The 15546-nt window shown below is 31.6% G+C and overlaps 1 protein-coding gene across 1 annotated transcript in view; it reads left to right on the top strand.

Moving 5' to 3' along the window:
• LOC107444178 (uncharacterized) overlaps positions 1–15157 on the top strand; it is a 55967-nt gene extending 40810 nt beyond the window's left edge. Inside the window, exons 7-8 of the mRNA XM_016058260.3 lie at positions 515–5179; positions 10662–15157. Coding sequence (XP_015913746.2) covers positions 515–5179; positions 10662–14783 — 8787 coding nt within the window. The 3' untranslated portion in view covers positions 14784–15157. The remainder of the gene's footprint in view (positions 1–514; positions 5180–10661) is intronic.
• The last annotated feature ends 389 nt before the right edge of the window (positions 15158–15546 follow it).

A 15546-nucleotide genomic window follows, 5' to 3' on the forward strand; every position in this document is an offset into this window, starting at 1 on the left:
ATATTTGAAAAATTCACCCTCACGAAATTTACATTCATTCTGACAAGATGGATCCGGGAGAATTTAATATTATCGATATAAGCGATTTTCACAGGCCAGCGGAAAATGATGTAGGAAGCGGAATAACGTACGAAATGGACTACTCAAAACCGAGATTCCACTGTATTAAATTAAAGTTCCATTCTCGACATTGTCACCATACAAAATTAAATAATTAAATCACCCTTTTGTTTCAGCAGTACGGTCGATATATTGGTTGCTCATATTAAGTTCTGTTTATCCAGAATTTTTATTCGTATGGTTTTTATTATTATTTTTAAGAAATAAACTATTAAATTCAAAGATTTTGACAGAGAATACTTAAAGAAATATGACTCTTTTAAAAAGCTGATAATTCATTTTTAGAAATAAAGCAAAATGTTTGTTTTGAAACATTTCTTATTTTTTATTCTTAAATCTTACTTATTTTTTCCCTACATATTTCATTGTTTATAAGTATTATCATTTCTTACAGTTTGGAATATCTCTACTACCATTATATCTTGAGCTGTACGTGAGAGGTTTGACATCAGATTTGAATTTTCTGGAAGCAGCTCGGCAGACTGATAAAAAGGAATATGTGATGGATCTTGAGAAACACATGGCAACTGTGTATTTTAAACTATCCTCCCTATTCAATTCCATCAACAAGGAGGTGTCACTTGAATGTCTTCTTAGTTCTTTTTCTCTTAATCCAAGTCCTGAGGTTTTAAATTGCATTAAGAAAACTACCTTACAAGTTACCAAAGAAAGAGCTATAAGAAGTTCCAGGAATCCAGCTGACATCAAACATACCCATAGTCGAAATTGTGCATTTCCTCCTCCCACAAAACGAAAGGCTGTAGAGACGTGTGATCAAGCTATACAAGTTGGAGATGATTTCTTTGTGGAATGTGATAATGCTCTGAAAGTAGCGAATAATCCAACCCAGAATGATCCTATTGTTCTTGAAAACATTAGGCACGAAAGAAAAAAGTTAGCCACTGAAATCACAGTTTTAAGTCCTAGTATAAAGAACAAAAATTCAGAAGAGGTACTGGCAAGCCAGTCACAGTTACCAAATAATAGTACAGAGCCTAACTCAGCACTAGAAAATTCCTCATCTGTGACCAAAGAAAAAACACCAATAAAAATTTTTGAAAACAAAAAACAGACCCTTAAATCTTCTAGAAAGTCCAAAATTTGTAATATCCAGAATGAAGTAACTAGTAAAGAAAATTCTAATAAAGATGGGACTACATTAAATAAAGAGGTGTTGCCAAATTCTAATGAAAATATCTCAGGTAGTGCAAATGCTCCTACAAACTGTAATGAAATGACTTCTGAAACAACTGCGAAGTGTGAGATCGAAAGTGATTGTCGCAAAGTGGCTGAAAATCAAGATGTAATCTCCTCTGTCCAACCTCTCTCATTGGTTAATCATTCAACAAATGAACATCTCACTAATGGCTTGAGTAACGAAAGTGATGTAATAAATTGCAAAGAAGAGGTTGAATGCTCTTCTCCGGATAAAGAAGAAATTAAAAATAGTTCACCGAAGGACATTGTGGTTGTGGAAAATAAAGTGCAGCTAAAAACAAATATTAATATTCAACAGGAAAATGAAAAACCTAATTCTCACCAGGAAAAAATTTCTAATGATACACATTGTACAAATGGTTTTAATGAGGCTGAAACTCCTTCCATAAACAATGATGCAAAAATAACTAATTGTAAAGAATTAAATTTAATCAATGATACAGTAAATCAAGAACCAGATCAAAATTTAATTCCTAATAAATCAGACTGTGCTGATGGGTTAAATACTCCTTATAATTCTCAAATAGCAGTTATTAATAATTTAGTTCAGAAAACTGCCAATAATTGTATTAATGAAAACAGAGTAACTAGAAGGTCAGAATTATTAAAAAGTCAAAGCTCTGTTCGTTCTTTCTCTCATGTAATACTAGATTGTGATGTGCCCGGCTTATCCTCTGATCTGTTATCAGATTTTGTTACTGTCCTCGAAAGTTTGAGAAATAAGCAGTTGAAGAGTTCCAGCAAATGGAGTCAAATTAAGCATTTATGTGAAGATTACATGGAAACTGTTAATGAGCAGAGGTGTATGATGTTTAATTTTCACGCCAATGGCAGTGTTGATAGTGAAGCGGATTCTACCTCAGAATTAACGGCAAATGGTTTTGATTTCGAACATTATCAAAGCAGCGACAGTGTCAAAGAAGATCGTGTTGTAGATAAAAGTCATGTTTTCAGACGTTTCTTCAACTCTGACAAAATGGCGGAAATGGCAACATATGTAACTTTATCTGACATACATTTTCCTCAAATACCTCTTGAAAAACTTTTTTACACTGAATATTCTTCATCTCATGTAGGACATAAAAAAAGACACAAGAAACATCGGAACCATGACAAAAATCCCAAAAAGCAAGTTCTCCACAAACTTCGACATGGAAGCAGAACTGAACATGATCTTGTAAAGCGAAAGAAAAGAAAGAAACGTAAAGCAAAGAGAGGTAAGGGACATGTGAAAAAACATCATTCTACCCACGGAAAGGTTAACAAAATACATTCTAAGAATAAGAGGAAGAAGCATAAGCTGAAGAAAAAGAAAGAAGGTAATTCTGGTTTCATATCTGGAGATTACTGTAGTGACTTTAGCTCTGAAGAACTTATGAGAATAGTTAAAGAACATTCCAACAGTTATTCAAAAATTCCAGCATCTACCTCAAAACATCCTCATATAGTTGAAACTGCTAGTTCCTCAGAGTCGGAGCCTGTTAGGAAGAAACGAAAAGTTAGCTTTGATAAAAAGAGGGGTAAGGTTGAGAAGTATAGAGAAAAACATAAACATGAAAAATCCAACAAACATAAAAAGAAAATAACTCTGGAAAGTTGCAAAACTAGTGTGACAAATGTCATCCATGATAATCCAATACCGAACAATATGGAGGGTGTAAAAGAATATCCTCATTTCGTTCAAATTTCTAGAGTAAAGAAAATGGAGTCTGTACAAATTCAGCAGAGATCTGTGTCAGTAGTTGATGATTCTACTAACGACACTTCTCCAATAACCACATGTGATACAAATCCTCGTATTAAACAGTACGTTCAACAAAAATTCGAAAACTGTTCTCCAGAAGAATTAATGAAAATGCAAATACTAATGGCAAGGCAACAGGCAGAAGTTACTGCTGGCAACAGTACTATGTCAACCAATCAGGCATTACGGAAATATGTATGTTCTAAAATGACTTCTCAGCTTCTTTCTGTTTCTCAGTCATCAAAATGTATTGTAGGTTCAGATTCCGATACCAGCAAATCTCCAACACCTCACTTTGTTGACAACAATTCTAAAGCAGGACCTTCTCAATCTCGAGACCATCCGCAAAAAATATCTGCTAACATTAAGCATTTTGTGATTGAAACAAATAAAACACCATACAAGTTTCCAAATTCTAATGTTTCAACAACAGTCAGTAGTAGTATTATACCTATAAATATTTCAGGAAATTCTTATTCTGATGCTCAAAATTTAATTGGATCCATGCTTAATTCTAATATCAGATGTCCAACCTCGCAAATATCCCCACAAGTAACAGCTCTCAGTATTCCAGTTTCTCATAATCATCCTTCTGGCAGTAAACTAGTTACTAGTAAAATCATAATACCTCTACCCTCTAGTGGTCAGTTGCATAGTGGAACTGTCTCATCTAATCTGAGTGTTATTCAACCTGACACTTCATTTGCCACAACATCAGGAACATCATCACATTCTAGTTTTATAGTTATTAAAAATGGTAACCAAACACAAATCATTCCAAATCCTCAAAATCAATATAACATTATTCCTCATATTGCAAAAGCTAATGCATCATTGACTACTACAACTAAAATCAGCCCAACTGTATGCCAAACAAATCTAAAAATGATTAAACCAGCAGTACCAAAAAAATCATTTCAATCGGTAGCTAAAAGACAACTTATCAAAAATCCTGCACCAATAAAACCACTCACTGCACCCAAAGTTTCAAGTGTAGCTAAACCCATCCCTAAAGTAATTGCTTTGACCGCTCCTTCCTCCCCAGTTCTTACAACAAAGGTATCTGATGCTGTTATTAGTTCTGTTTCTTTACCTGAGGCTGAAATGCAAAATTCTCTAAAAGTGCCCTTACCTTTACCCTTGCCGACACTTTCTACAAAAGCAATTGAAGAAAAGCCTGAAATGGAAATACCTCCACACTCAGAAAGTAATAAAACAGACTGTGGAATCTTAAAACTTGACATTCATGTTCCAGCATCCTCTGATGCAGCCAGTTCAAGCAAACCAAATGAAGTTGCATTGATTGCCGAAACTAACAACTCAATTGTGTCTGAACCAGTTGAGAAAACTAAACAAATAATTTCTGAAGAGAAGCAAATGACTGAAAATAATACTGGTTTAGATTTGCTCTCAGTTGCAGAGGAACCTTCCATTACAAATAGTTTTCCACCTGATGTTCAAAAACTAAGTTCAATTGAAGACGCTGAAAAAGATTCAGTGCCTCCTCAAGTAAAATCTGTAACTGATAAGTCGGATGAAGCATTAAAAGAAGAAAGATTTATTGATAAAGACGTAAAGATTTCATCAAAAGCAGATACTAAAACTGAAGAACTTTCCGTAAAATCTGATGATATTGATGTTTCCAAGTCTATACCGTTACATACAGAAGCTGCCACAGTTGCTGTAGATAATAATGCAGAAATTAAACCATCTGATTCTACTGCTGAATGTTCTCTTGTAAGAGACTTTAAATCTAGCGAGAACAAATCAACTCCAGTTGCTGAGCCAATAAGTCCCAAACCTTCTCCAATCACAGTAGATCAAGAAGCATTGGTAGAACATTCTCCTGACTCTAAAGAAAGTAACTCTTCTTCAAAATCTGTCCTAAATCAAAACAACCAACAAAAACAGCTGCAGCCTATCAATTCTGTTAGCATCATGGCTAGCATGAAGACACCTGGAAAAGCTCATTCCCAGTGCAAAGCTGAGGGTATGGTTGTCTCAGAAGTGCAAACAAGATCTTTTACATCAATCAGTGATGCTGTGCGATTCAGTTTAATGGATATGGACGATGCAACAGATTCAGTTGAAAACCAGGTACTGTATTGATTTTATATTCTTTCAGTAAAACTTCACTCTTTTTATATCTAGTCATGTGTATTTTCTAATTACAATCAGAATCAAAACTGAAAAAGAAACTCTATGATTTTGATATTTAACCACATAAAGTAAAATAAAAATGTTAAAATAATAATTAAAGCTTTAAAATAGTTATATGCTGCTCTGTTAATGGTACATATCTTAGAATTACCAATTCTGACGAATTTATTTAAATTGGTACTCAAATTTATAATAGTACACATTTTGCAATATATAATCAATATGAATTTTTAAATTTTGCTGTAACAAACAACTCTAAAAAAACTTTTAAGTGTAATTGAAAGAAATAGGTACGAAGAATATTAGTTAACATGCTAAACCTTTGTCACAGAATTTTTATTAAACATATTTTTCATGCATTTTTCACTATTTTGTATTAATTTAGGACAAAATAAAGGGGAAATATATTTAGCATTCTAATAGTTTATGGTTATGAATTAGAGCATGAGTGAGACCACTGGTGCCTTTTTCTGCATAAAAGTTTAAATCTTCCAAACACGGCTCACTTCCAAACAATAATTTTTCTAATTTGCAGTTATTTATATCTAAGAAAAACTGTTACTCATCATTGAAATTTCTTTGCTTTACAAAATCAATAATTATATTAATTGATCTTATTGATGTATAATATAATTGATTGATTATATTAATTATATTAATCTATTAATTGATAAATTTTTGATTATGAATGATGAAAAAAAAATTTCCAAACTAGGTACTTTTTTATATTTATATATACAGTCAAACCCCACTATAGTGAACGAAATTTTCGGTCCCGTGCCTTGCTATACACGTACAATGTTATTTTTTGTGGATATAGTGAACCAAAAAAGTGAGGAAGTTGGATATAATGAACATTTTTATGTTTTCGACTGATTTTTTTTCTTCATTTTTTTGTAATAATTTTCAAATTTCTACTTCAAAATAAATACATATACCGATTTTTAAAACCATCTATAGAGGGGAATTGAGCGATAAGCATTTTTTCTTGTTTGCTTCTTTTATCTCACTCACCTATCCCTAAACAAACCTAGCAGATGTTTCCAACCCAGGCAAATGATGCACCTGTAAGGTGTCAGTGGGATTAATATGCACTTTTTGTCAGAGGGAATGAGTAATTATTCATTATTGGTCAAAGGGTTGGACACTAATATGTGTTGTTAAGGCCCTCATTTCAACTCCTTTTTGCTTTCAGTTCAGACAAAAAATCTCCTGCAAACAAGTGTCTCAAATTTAACTATGGCTAGCAGTAAACGTAAAACGTTCTCGATTGATGATAAAATGGGCAGAATCAGAAAAAATGAATGCAATCAAGCTGATATTTGCAGGGAATATAAACTATACAAATCTGCAGTTTGTAACATGTGGAAAAATAGGCTATTAATAATTTCTGCTCATGAAAAAATTTAGATGGCAGAAAAAAAGTTCAGAAAAGCAGATCACAAGAATGTTGAAGAAACATTACTGAAGTGGTTCACCATTCGAAGAAGCAGCAACCTTCCAATATCTGGACAAATGCCGATGAATTTGCTAAGCGATTTTATGAGAATACTTTTATGTTCTCGAATAGCAAGTTAGGCAGGTTTAAAAAGCGGAATAACAGAAATTCAGGAAAAATTATTTGAGAATTGGGAAGTGTTCACAAGACGAAGAGTAATGAAAAATAAATGTTTTGCTACTACATAATATTTTTCAGTAATTTATTTGAATAGTGTATAATAAAAGGAGGAGATTGGGAACCATTAGTTAAATTGCCTACGTAACGGATATAGTAAACTCCCAGTTATAGTGAACCAAAATTTCGGTCCCTTGAAGGTTCACTATAGCGGGGTTTGACTGTATATATTTTAGTACAAATATAATTCCAATAATCTAACAGATTTTTTTAGTAACTATTAGATTCTTTTTATTATTAAAAAAAGCAAAATATATTATTACTTGTAATTAGAGCGCCAGAAAAATTTATAAAAGAGACAGAGAAGTCCAATCTGCATCAAAGTGTTAAAATTGATATAGGTAATTTATGTCTTAACAAAACTTTTGGTAGATTTTAAGATTATGGTATGTTCCTTACTGGAGAAAAAGGTTAGTCATATTTTAAAATTATTATGATTTTAGTGCAAATTATTAATTTTATTCTTACTAAAATTTGTATTGTAATTTCATTTTGTCTTTCGGCAGTTTTCTGTGTTTGTATTCTCTAACTAATATTATTTTACAGAATAAAATATTGTTTTACTTTTTAACACCTTTTCTTCTTCTGTCTTCCGAAAACTAACTATTAATGAGTCAAATATGATATAGGTTACTGTCAAATTTGCATGCATTCAGATGAATTTTAATATATTTTCCCATGGTTCAAGCATCATAAATGCAATTTCACAGTTGTGAAAAATTCAAATCTCTTAGTCTCTTCATTCTTTTGCTCTTTTGATTTATTGATAATATTGGCAGCATGGGTCATGTTTCACAATATCTTAGTTTCTCAATTTCAACATTTCTGTCATTTTAAGATTCAACTCCTTTTCTATGAAGGGTTTATCTCCAATTCAAGTATATCTTTGTTCATCCTGCATTGTTCTTTCTTCTGAAATAAGAAGCAAAATTTATTTGAAAAAAAATAATTTTCTTAATAAAGATATTTCCAGCCACACTTGTTATTTTTATAAGTAATGAGCTTTTTGCTTTCCTTTTGGATAGCAATTCGTAACTTATAGTTGAATAATAGTTTAATTTTTATTTTATAAATTTTTAATTTAGACTAATGCAAAAAGAGGAAAGAAAAAAGCAACTTATGCAGTTACAAGACGCCGCTTTTCCCAATTGTAAGTTAAGATTTAATTTTTGGAGTTAAGAATTATTACCTGATAACCTGTCAAGATTCTCAAATCAAGCTTTCTTCTCACTACTTCTCACCACCTATAACTATTCTGTGAAAAGGTAGAGCAGTTTCAAATTCTTCTTTCAAGCTACTGGTGCTGTCATGTGATTATAACCATGACTTACATATCTCAATGGACAGCTAGTCAAATTTTCATTTTGTAACCTAGTTAAGTATTAAATGAGCTTAAACCAAAGCTTAAATATTTTCCTCATAACGATCTTATCTTTTGCTCTATATACAAAAACTGGTTTTGAAGTGTTCAGAGATGCTTTCCCTTCATACACAAAGTAGAACTTGTTACGTATTCCGGTTGAATATCTTTACTGCTTCGGAAATCATCTTACTTATGAGTCAAACATTAAAATTCGAACGGTTAAGAGGCTCCACCCCATTCTCGTTGTGTATTAAAAATAAGCTATTTTATTTAAAAATAATCCATTGAAAAATATGTGATAATTTAATAATTGGGGTTAATAAATTTTTCACTAATGAAAGATTCTCAAAACGGCCTCTTTTTTTCACAACATGTCATCTTTAACTATTTTATGAAAAGATAGAACAGTTTTCAAGTTCTTTCATGAAGCTGTATGAGTCTCTCCTGTAAATATAATTACAGTAATGTTTTGCGTCATTAATTAGAAATTTTGTTTGAAAATAATTTTAAAAAATTATTATTTAATTTTGAAATTAACAAATTTTCTGCAAATAATCTGTTTAGATTCTCAAATTTAGCTTTCTTATCACTACATCTAAACTTCTTTAACTTATTCCATGAAAAGATAAAATAGTTTCAAATTCTTTCTTCAAATCACAAAAACTGCCTTATGGCTATAGCCATGACTGTATATAAATTTTTTACTTTGTCAATTAAACATTTTGTTTAAAATGCACCCTTTCAAAAATGCTTTATAAATGAAATTTTCTATTGTAAAAAAATTCAGCCATTCAATTTAACATACTTATAAATAATAATATTCTTGTACTTGTTTTAATAACTGGAAACAATCACAGCTATTCCTTTTAGGAATAATCTTATGTTTTCCATAGACCTTAAAATTTTTTTAGTTTTAAAACATATCTATTTTATTTGCTTTTGTGTATATCAATGTTCTTCCCTGTGTTAGAATTTTTCAGGCTTTCTGCATCAAAACTCTCTCTGCAAAATAACTTTTAATAATAACAAATATATATGTAATGAATTTTAAAGTAACAAAAGTGCTATGCTTACAAAAAGAAAAAAAAAACTATATATTTTTTATATATACAGTTTTTATTAAATTATATTTATAAATAGTACTATAAGAAACTTTTATTTTATATATAGTTAGTAATATATTAAACTATATATATTGTAATATTTTTTATTTAAATATTATGGGCGACATTCTCGCATTTTGATGGGGGGAGAAAGCACTAATTATTTATTTTTTCGTATTTTGTAAATCATCGTACAAATTCTTAGCAGTAACTACCAAAAAGAGATGGAGGACTAAATCTCGCTAAACACAATTAAATTGTTTAAAATATCTCATATTTGTCTATGAAGCAAACTTTTAAATATTACCTCCTCAGCTCTGTTTATTTGTAATTAGTGAAAAAATTATGAGCATGTACAAAAAAAAAAAGTATAGTGGGTGTTGGGCATTGTAATTAACAATTTGATAAAATTAATATCTGTTAATTTTCTGTTGTAAAAAAGAAATTATGCTTTTATGTTTAATTTTTCTTTCATTGATACTGTTCAAACTTGTTGATCACTGTAACTTCAAATTACCAAGATTTTTAATGTATGGTGTCACTTTTTACTTTACACTGCATTTAACAATTTGGTTTCCAAAACCAGAAATGAAATATCTATTCATCTGTAAAAATCTAGAAGTTGAAAGATTTTTCAGAATATTAAACAAATCTATTTGTATTTTTCTGATCTAACATACATTTCTTAAAACTCTATTTTAAACAATTTTCATCCTATCTTTATTTTGCAACCTCTTTCATTATGATTATATTATTTGTTACCTATGAATCTAATGCAACAATCTGTATGTCAAATCAGAATACTTTTATTTTATTTTTTTTTGAAAANAGCGAGACCTCATCTCAAAAAAAAAAAATAATAATATTAATAGTTTTTTTTTTTTTTAATTTATCAATTAGCCCTACCCAATCCCAGGGGCTGAGATTGGGAGGTCGAGTTTACCATTGAGTGCATCTTTTTTAAATATTTTAAGCACGTTTTTAGATTTTTTATCTCATCTGTACTTCTCAAGATTTTTGACACATTAACCATTTTGGATGCCTAGTATGTTTCTATTAGTCATCCATGAATGTCTCAACCCTCTAAAAGTTAATAGATTTTCTTTTTGAAAATTTTGTTCAGTAGTAATAATAGGAATCTATAAATGGGAAACTAGCTTTAAATGTCTCCAATAATGGCCGTAGAAATTTACATTGCACTAGAAAAGATTATTTCTAGTTTAGTTAGTAACTTTAAACTATGAAAATTGTTTCTAGAATTTTCTTTTTTACTTTTAGGTCCTTCAGGCCTTCCAAGTAACTCATGAGACATCACAAAGTTCCCCTCCTAGATATGAAAATAGTTCTACTAATGATGGCAATGAACAACCATCTTCACCTTCTGCTGTAATTTTGACTACCCCTCAATCATCTACTACAACTGACTTAAATGTAAGCCAAGTATCACAGAGATTTGAAGCTTCTGTACATAGCTCACAGACAGAAAAGTTTGTAGATTGTCAGAGTGCAGTATCTCGAACCACATCTTGGATTCTTGAGGACTCGGCTATTAATGATACTTCACAAAATATTAATCTTCAGAAATCACCTGATATTGATTCATCCTGTGAAGGTAAGGAGGAAGAAAAACCTAAAAAGAAGAAGAAAAGGAAAGACAGGTGTGATCCTGAAGCTGCTCATAAGTTTTGGTGTGAAATATGTCATAAGGGCTTCTTTTCTGCTTATAACTTGAGGCGCCATTGTAGAAATGTTCATAAAATGGCTTTACCTAAAGGTACCTCTGATCTTCCATTTGGTCCAAATTCACATGCTCATCAGCATATGCAGCAAGGAGAAAGCTCATCTTCTGAGATTGCTTCTCCACCAAGGCTGCCATATGGATCATCTCAGTCCTCTTGTGTTAGTCCAAAAGGTCCAGATTATATGTTACAGTCGCCTACTCGTGATACCAAGACTCATGAATTTGCAGCTAAAGTAGTAGCAACTAGCCAACATTCATCTCCCATGCAGACTGATTTTCAACTACAAACTGCTGCTCGTATTACAGGGCAGTCTACTTCATCTCATATTTCTCCAACAGCAGCAGCAAAATCAGTTCAATCTGATTTTCAGCTCCCAACACCTACAACAGTATCTAGTTCTCATATTACTTCAAATAAGATGCCAAGTGCAACCAAGACTGCTGGTGCACCAAAATTTCAACGATTGCCGACTTCGTGTTCAACTGCTGCTGTTTCTCAGATATCTGTCTGTGGACAACAATCAACATTACAGCAACAAAGACAGCTTAGTCAAATCCAGTCATCTGGATTAATTCAGCCTGTGCCAAGTGTTGCTTGTCAAGCACAGCAGTTACAAGCAGCACAATGCCCTCATTTTCAGCCAAAGCAAATTGCTCAGCAAAGAATTGGGCAACTTCAGTTAATGCATCATGCAACTCAAATTCCAGCATTACAGCACACTGCACATGGAATTCAGAAACAAACACAGGTTCAACAATATAAAAAGTGTGGAGCCTCTCTTCAGTCATCTAAATTGACAGAGACTGAACAAATTCAACAAAATGCTCAGCTTGCACAAACTCAACAAATTCTTGCTAATCAACAAATGCAAAAGATAATGCAAATTAGACAAAATGCGATTGCTGCAAGTGGTGTGGCAACTCAATTATCTCTTGGAACTGGTGTTCCCGGTGCTCAGTCTTCTAATGTGAAAGCAGCTGCTGCTGCTCAATGTTTTCAATCTCAATTAGCTGTAGCTCGTCAAGCCGCTGCTGTTGCGCAACTTTCAGTTACTCAGCGTGGCCAGGCAGCAAGTTTTGCATTAGCTTCACATGATTCTACAGGTCATCAGTTTTTTACTCCTTCAATACAACCTTCCCCTGAACAAAGTAGCTGCACTCATGCCTCTTTTACTGCCCAAAATCTTGTAGAATATAGTGCTAATGCTCCATCATATCCTACAATTCGCTTATCATCTGAGGCTAATGATGGCTTAGAAGATCTGGAGCAATTTTTAATGGAAAATATGCCTTGGAGTAGTGATCAGTCAGCTTCCCATGGCATGTCTCAACAATCTGGAAATCGTCCATCTAGTGCTGATTCTCTTACCTTATCAATACCCACTCCTGTCAGTTCTCAGGGGAAAAGTAAGACACCAATATCTAGACCTAAACCTCGTAAACCTGTTGTTGCTTCATGTTCAAAAAACTTGTTAGGAAATCTAAGCCGTGGTGTTAAGAAAAAATCCACTCCTAAAAAGGCTCAGAAACATGTTGAAATCAACTGTCCTACTTCAAAGGCAGCAATTTTTACTCAAAATTGTGTTAAAAACCAACAATCCCATGGCTTAGATTTAATTCAAATGCACTGTGATAAGGGAACTTCTAGTGATGTAAAGCAGGTATGTAAAACTACCAATATAAATGAAACTGATAGTTCTGATAGTGTTCAGTGTATAAATGTGGGTCATCATGCTCCTTCAAAAAATGTGTCTGTAGGTATTAACTTCAATACTTTTGTTCCAACATCATCTGGCATTATTACTGATAAAAGTATTACTCCTTCATATAGTGTTGATCTAGCTAATTCAAGATTATTTGGTGTACAGAGTAAGACTCCTTTTTTAGAGCATGGCAATTTAGTGAATAAAAACTCTCCAAACTTATGTCAAAATAAAAGTGTAATTAACCCTTGTGAAATAAATCCTTCTAATTCAGGATATTCCCATGTTGAAAAAGGTTCATCTTTTAATCCTGCTGCAAATTTTTGTCCCAGTGTATGTACATCTATAGTTACCAAACGAGCTGAAACTGGTCAAGATATTTTTTTAGGACAGCGAAATAGTGAAATAGGAGAATCGTCAAGTTGTGCAGAAAAACAAAACTCTGTTTCTAGTGAAATAAATGTTATTAATCCTCATTGCTTTGAGAAAACTGAAAATAATTTAGTGAAAGACCAAAATCATTCAACTGTTGTCCAAGCTGATCCTTTTTTAGGTGGACGAACTGGTGACACAAAACATTCAGTTAACAAAAATGATGATAATGCTGATTGTGTCACTACTTTTAAACAAACTTCAACAGATGATGTTACTGATTTTGCCAGTAATTTCAAACAAAATTCAGATAATTTAAAAGACAAAGCAGAAAAAAATGATAATACCGAAGTAATTTCTGAAATAAAAGATAATGTATCTCAAATTCCTGATAACAATTTAGATCCTTATGAAAATGCAGAAGATAAAAGTCAGGAAAACTTCAGCATAACTCATGAAAACAGGAATATAGACACTGGTAAAGAAAATAAATCTAAACTATTATCATATGAAAATTTAATTACTACAACACCTGAAACATCTATCATAAATTCGACAATAAATACAGAGCAAATGCAAGAATTGGGTTTAAAAGAAGCCATTGGTCTAAACAATAAACCCATATTAAAAGAAAAAATTTACCCTTTGGAATGTGGGGAATTTAATGTGTCAAAAAATTTAAATTCTGCTAAACAAAGTTTTAATGGCTTTAGTGTTAGCAGAATTTTAGACAATGAGTCTAGTCCAGATCTGGTAAGTAATGTTTGTGCAAAAAAAATTGATAACAAAGAAAATTTGTCTTTGTCCTTACCTACAGCTGCCTTAGATCACACTAAGGCTGTTTATAAAAATTGTGATAAAAGTATCTTGCTGCCAAAGTTTGAAGATAGTGAAAAGGACTCTAGTCAAGAAAAAATTTCTGTTAAAGGTGAAAAGTTCCCATCTGAAATACATAATGTAAATGTTGAAAGTATTGACAAATCTGCTAAACAAAATGGAAAAACAAATAGCAAATTACAAGATAGTATAGATTCTGAAGAAAGTGAATCTACTAAACAAAATAAAGCAGAAAATGTAATTATCAAAAGCAAAAAAACTAAAGATTTGTTGAAGAAAAATACTCCAGATGAAAATTTAACTATCTCTGTAGATGAAGATGACCAAAATGAGAATTGTGATCTTAAACTAGATATTAATTCTAATATAGAAAAGGTACTTATTAAAGATAAAAATTTAAATGGGACAATTTGCACAGCTGGTGATTTTTATCAAAAAGAAGATAAAATTATTCAAAAGGATACTCAAAATGAAGACTCCAACTCTAGTGATACAAAACATGATGATGCTACAATTTCATCCAGTAGATTACGGCTTCGTGATACACCCAAAACTTCGGTTAAACGAGTTTGCCCTTGCTGTGTGGACTCGCGGGTACCTAAAAAGTGTCGTGTGCCTAAAGTGCATATTAATACTATTAAAAATAAAAGCAGCTTGAAAACAAGAAACTCCTCCAGCATCCAAAACTCAAAAGTGAATACTCGGTCTTCACAACGTCTCAGGTCACGACATAACGCCGTCAGTTAGCCCTATAATTTTTGAAAACAAATTTTATTTTACTCCACTTTAAGATTGAAACTAGTCTGAACTGTGTAGAATAAAATAAAAGAAACTCCTGTAAATATATAATGTATATTTAATATTAATGAAAAAATGGATCTTTTTATAATCATGTACAGATTTTTATCCCAAATGTAAAGAAATGAGGAAAACAAAAAGTGTCAACTGATAAGATGTATTTCAATTTTGAATTTGGAAAATTCTATCAAATATTTAAAAGCTTCTTTTATTTGAATGTATTATATTTTTATGTTAAATCAAGACAGGTTTGCAGCTGCTCTTGAATTGTAGTTTTACCATTCTTTCTTGAAGTGAGAAAAATAAATATTTACTTACTTTAATGTTGCATTTACTTAACGAAACAAAAAAAAATTGAGGACCCATTTAACAGTACTATTTTTTGTATTGTGGATTAGTGATGAGATTGGTTCACTTTCTGATGGAAGTTTTCAGACTCTTAGTAAATATTTCATATACTTTTTTTACTAACTTCAAACTAATTAAATACTTTAAAATGTTATTTTAACACCCATTCATTGAAAAAAAAATACAAAGCTAGCAGCCATTATTGGTGGATATCTATAAAAATATCTGGCATTAAATGCTTAAATTTATTAATTATTGCTCAGTACAAAAGGTGCTTGTTTTAAGGTATTTTACCTTTAAAATTAAAATTCTATTTATTAAATTTCCATTTGTAGAAAGTTAATTTAACAGAACAGTTACACAG

The sequence above is a fragment of the Parasteatoda tepidariorum genome, chromosome 5 (genome assembly GCF_043381705.1).
Source record: "Parasteatoda tepidariorum isolate YZ-2023 chromosome 5, CAS_Ptep_4.0, whole genome shotgun sequence".
In the NCBI taxonomy this organism is placed as follows: Eukaryota; Metazoa; Arthropoda; class Arachnida; order Araneae; family Theridiidae; genus Parasteatoda; species Parasteatoda tepidariorum.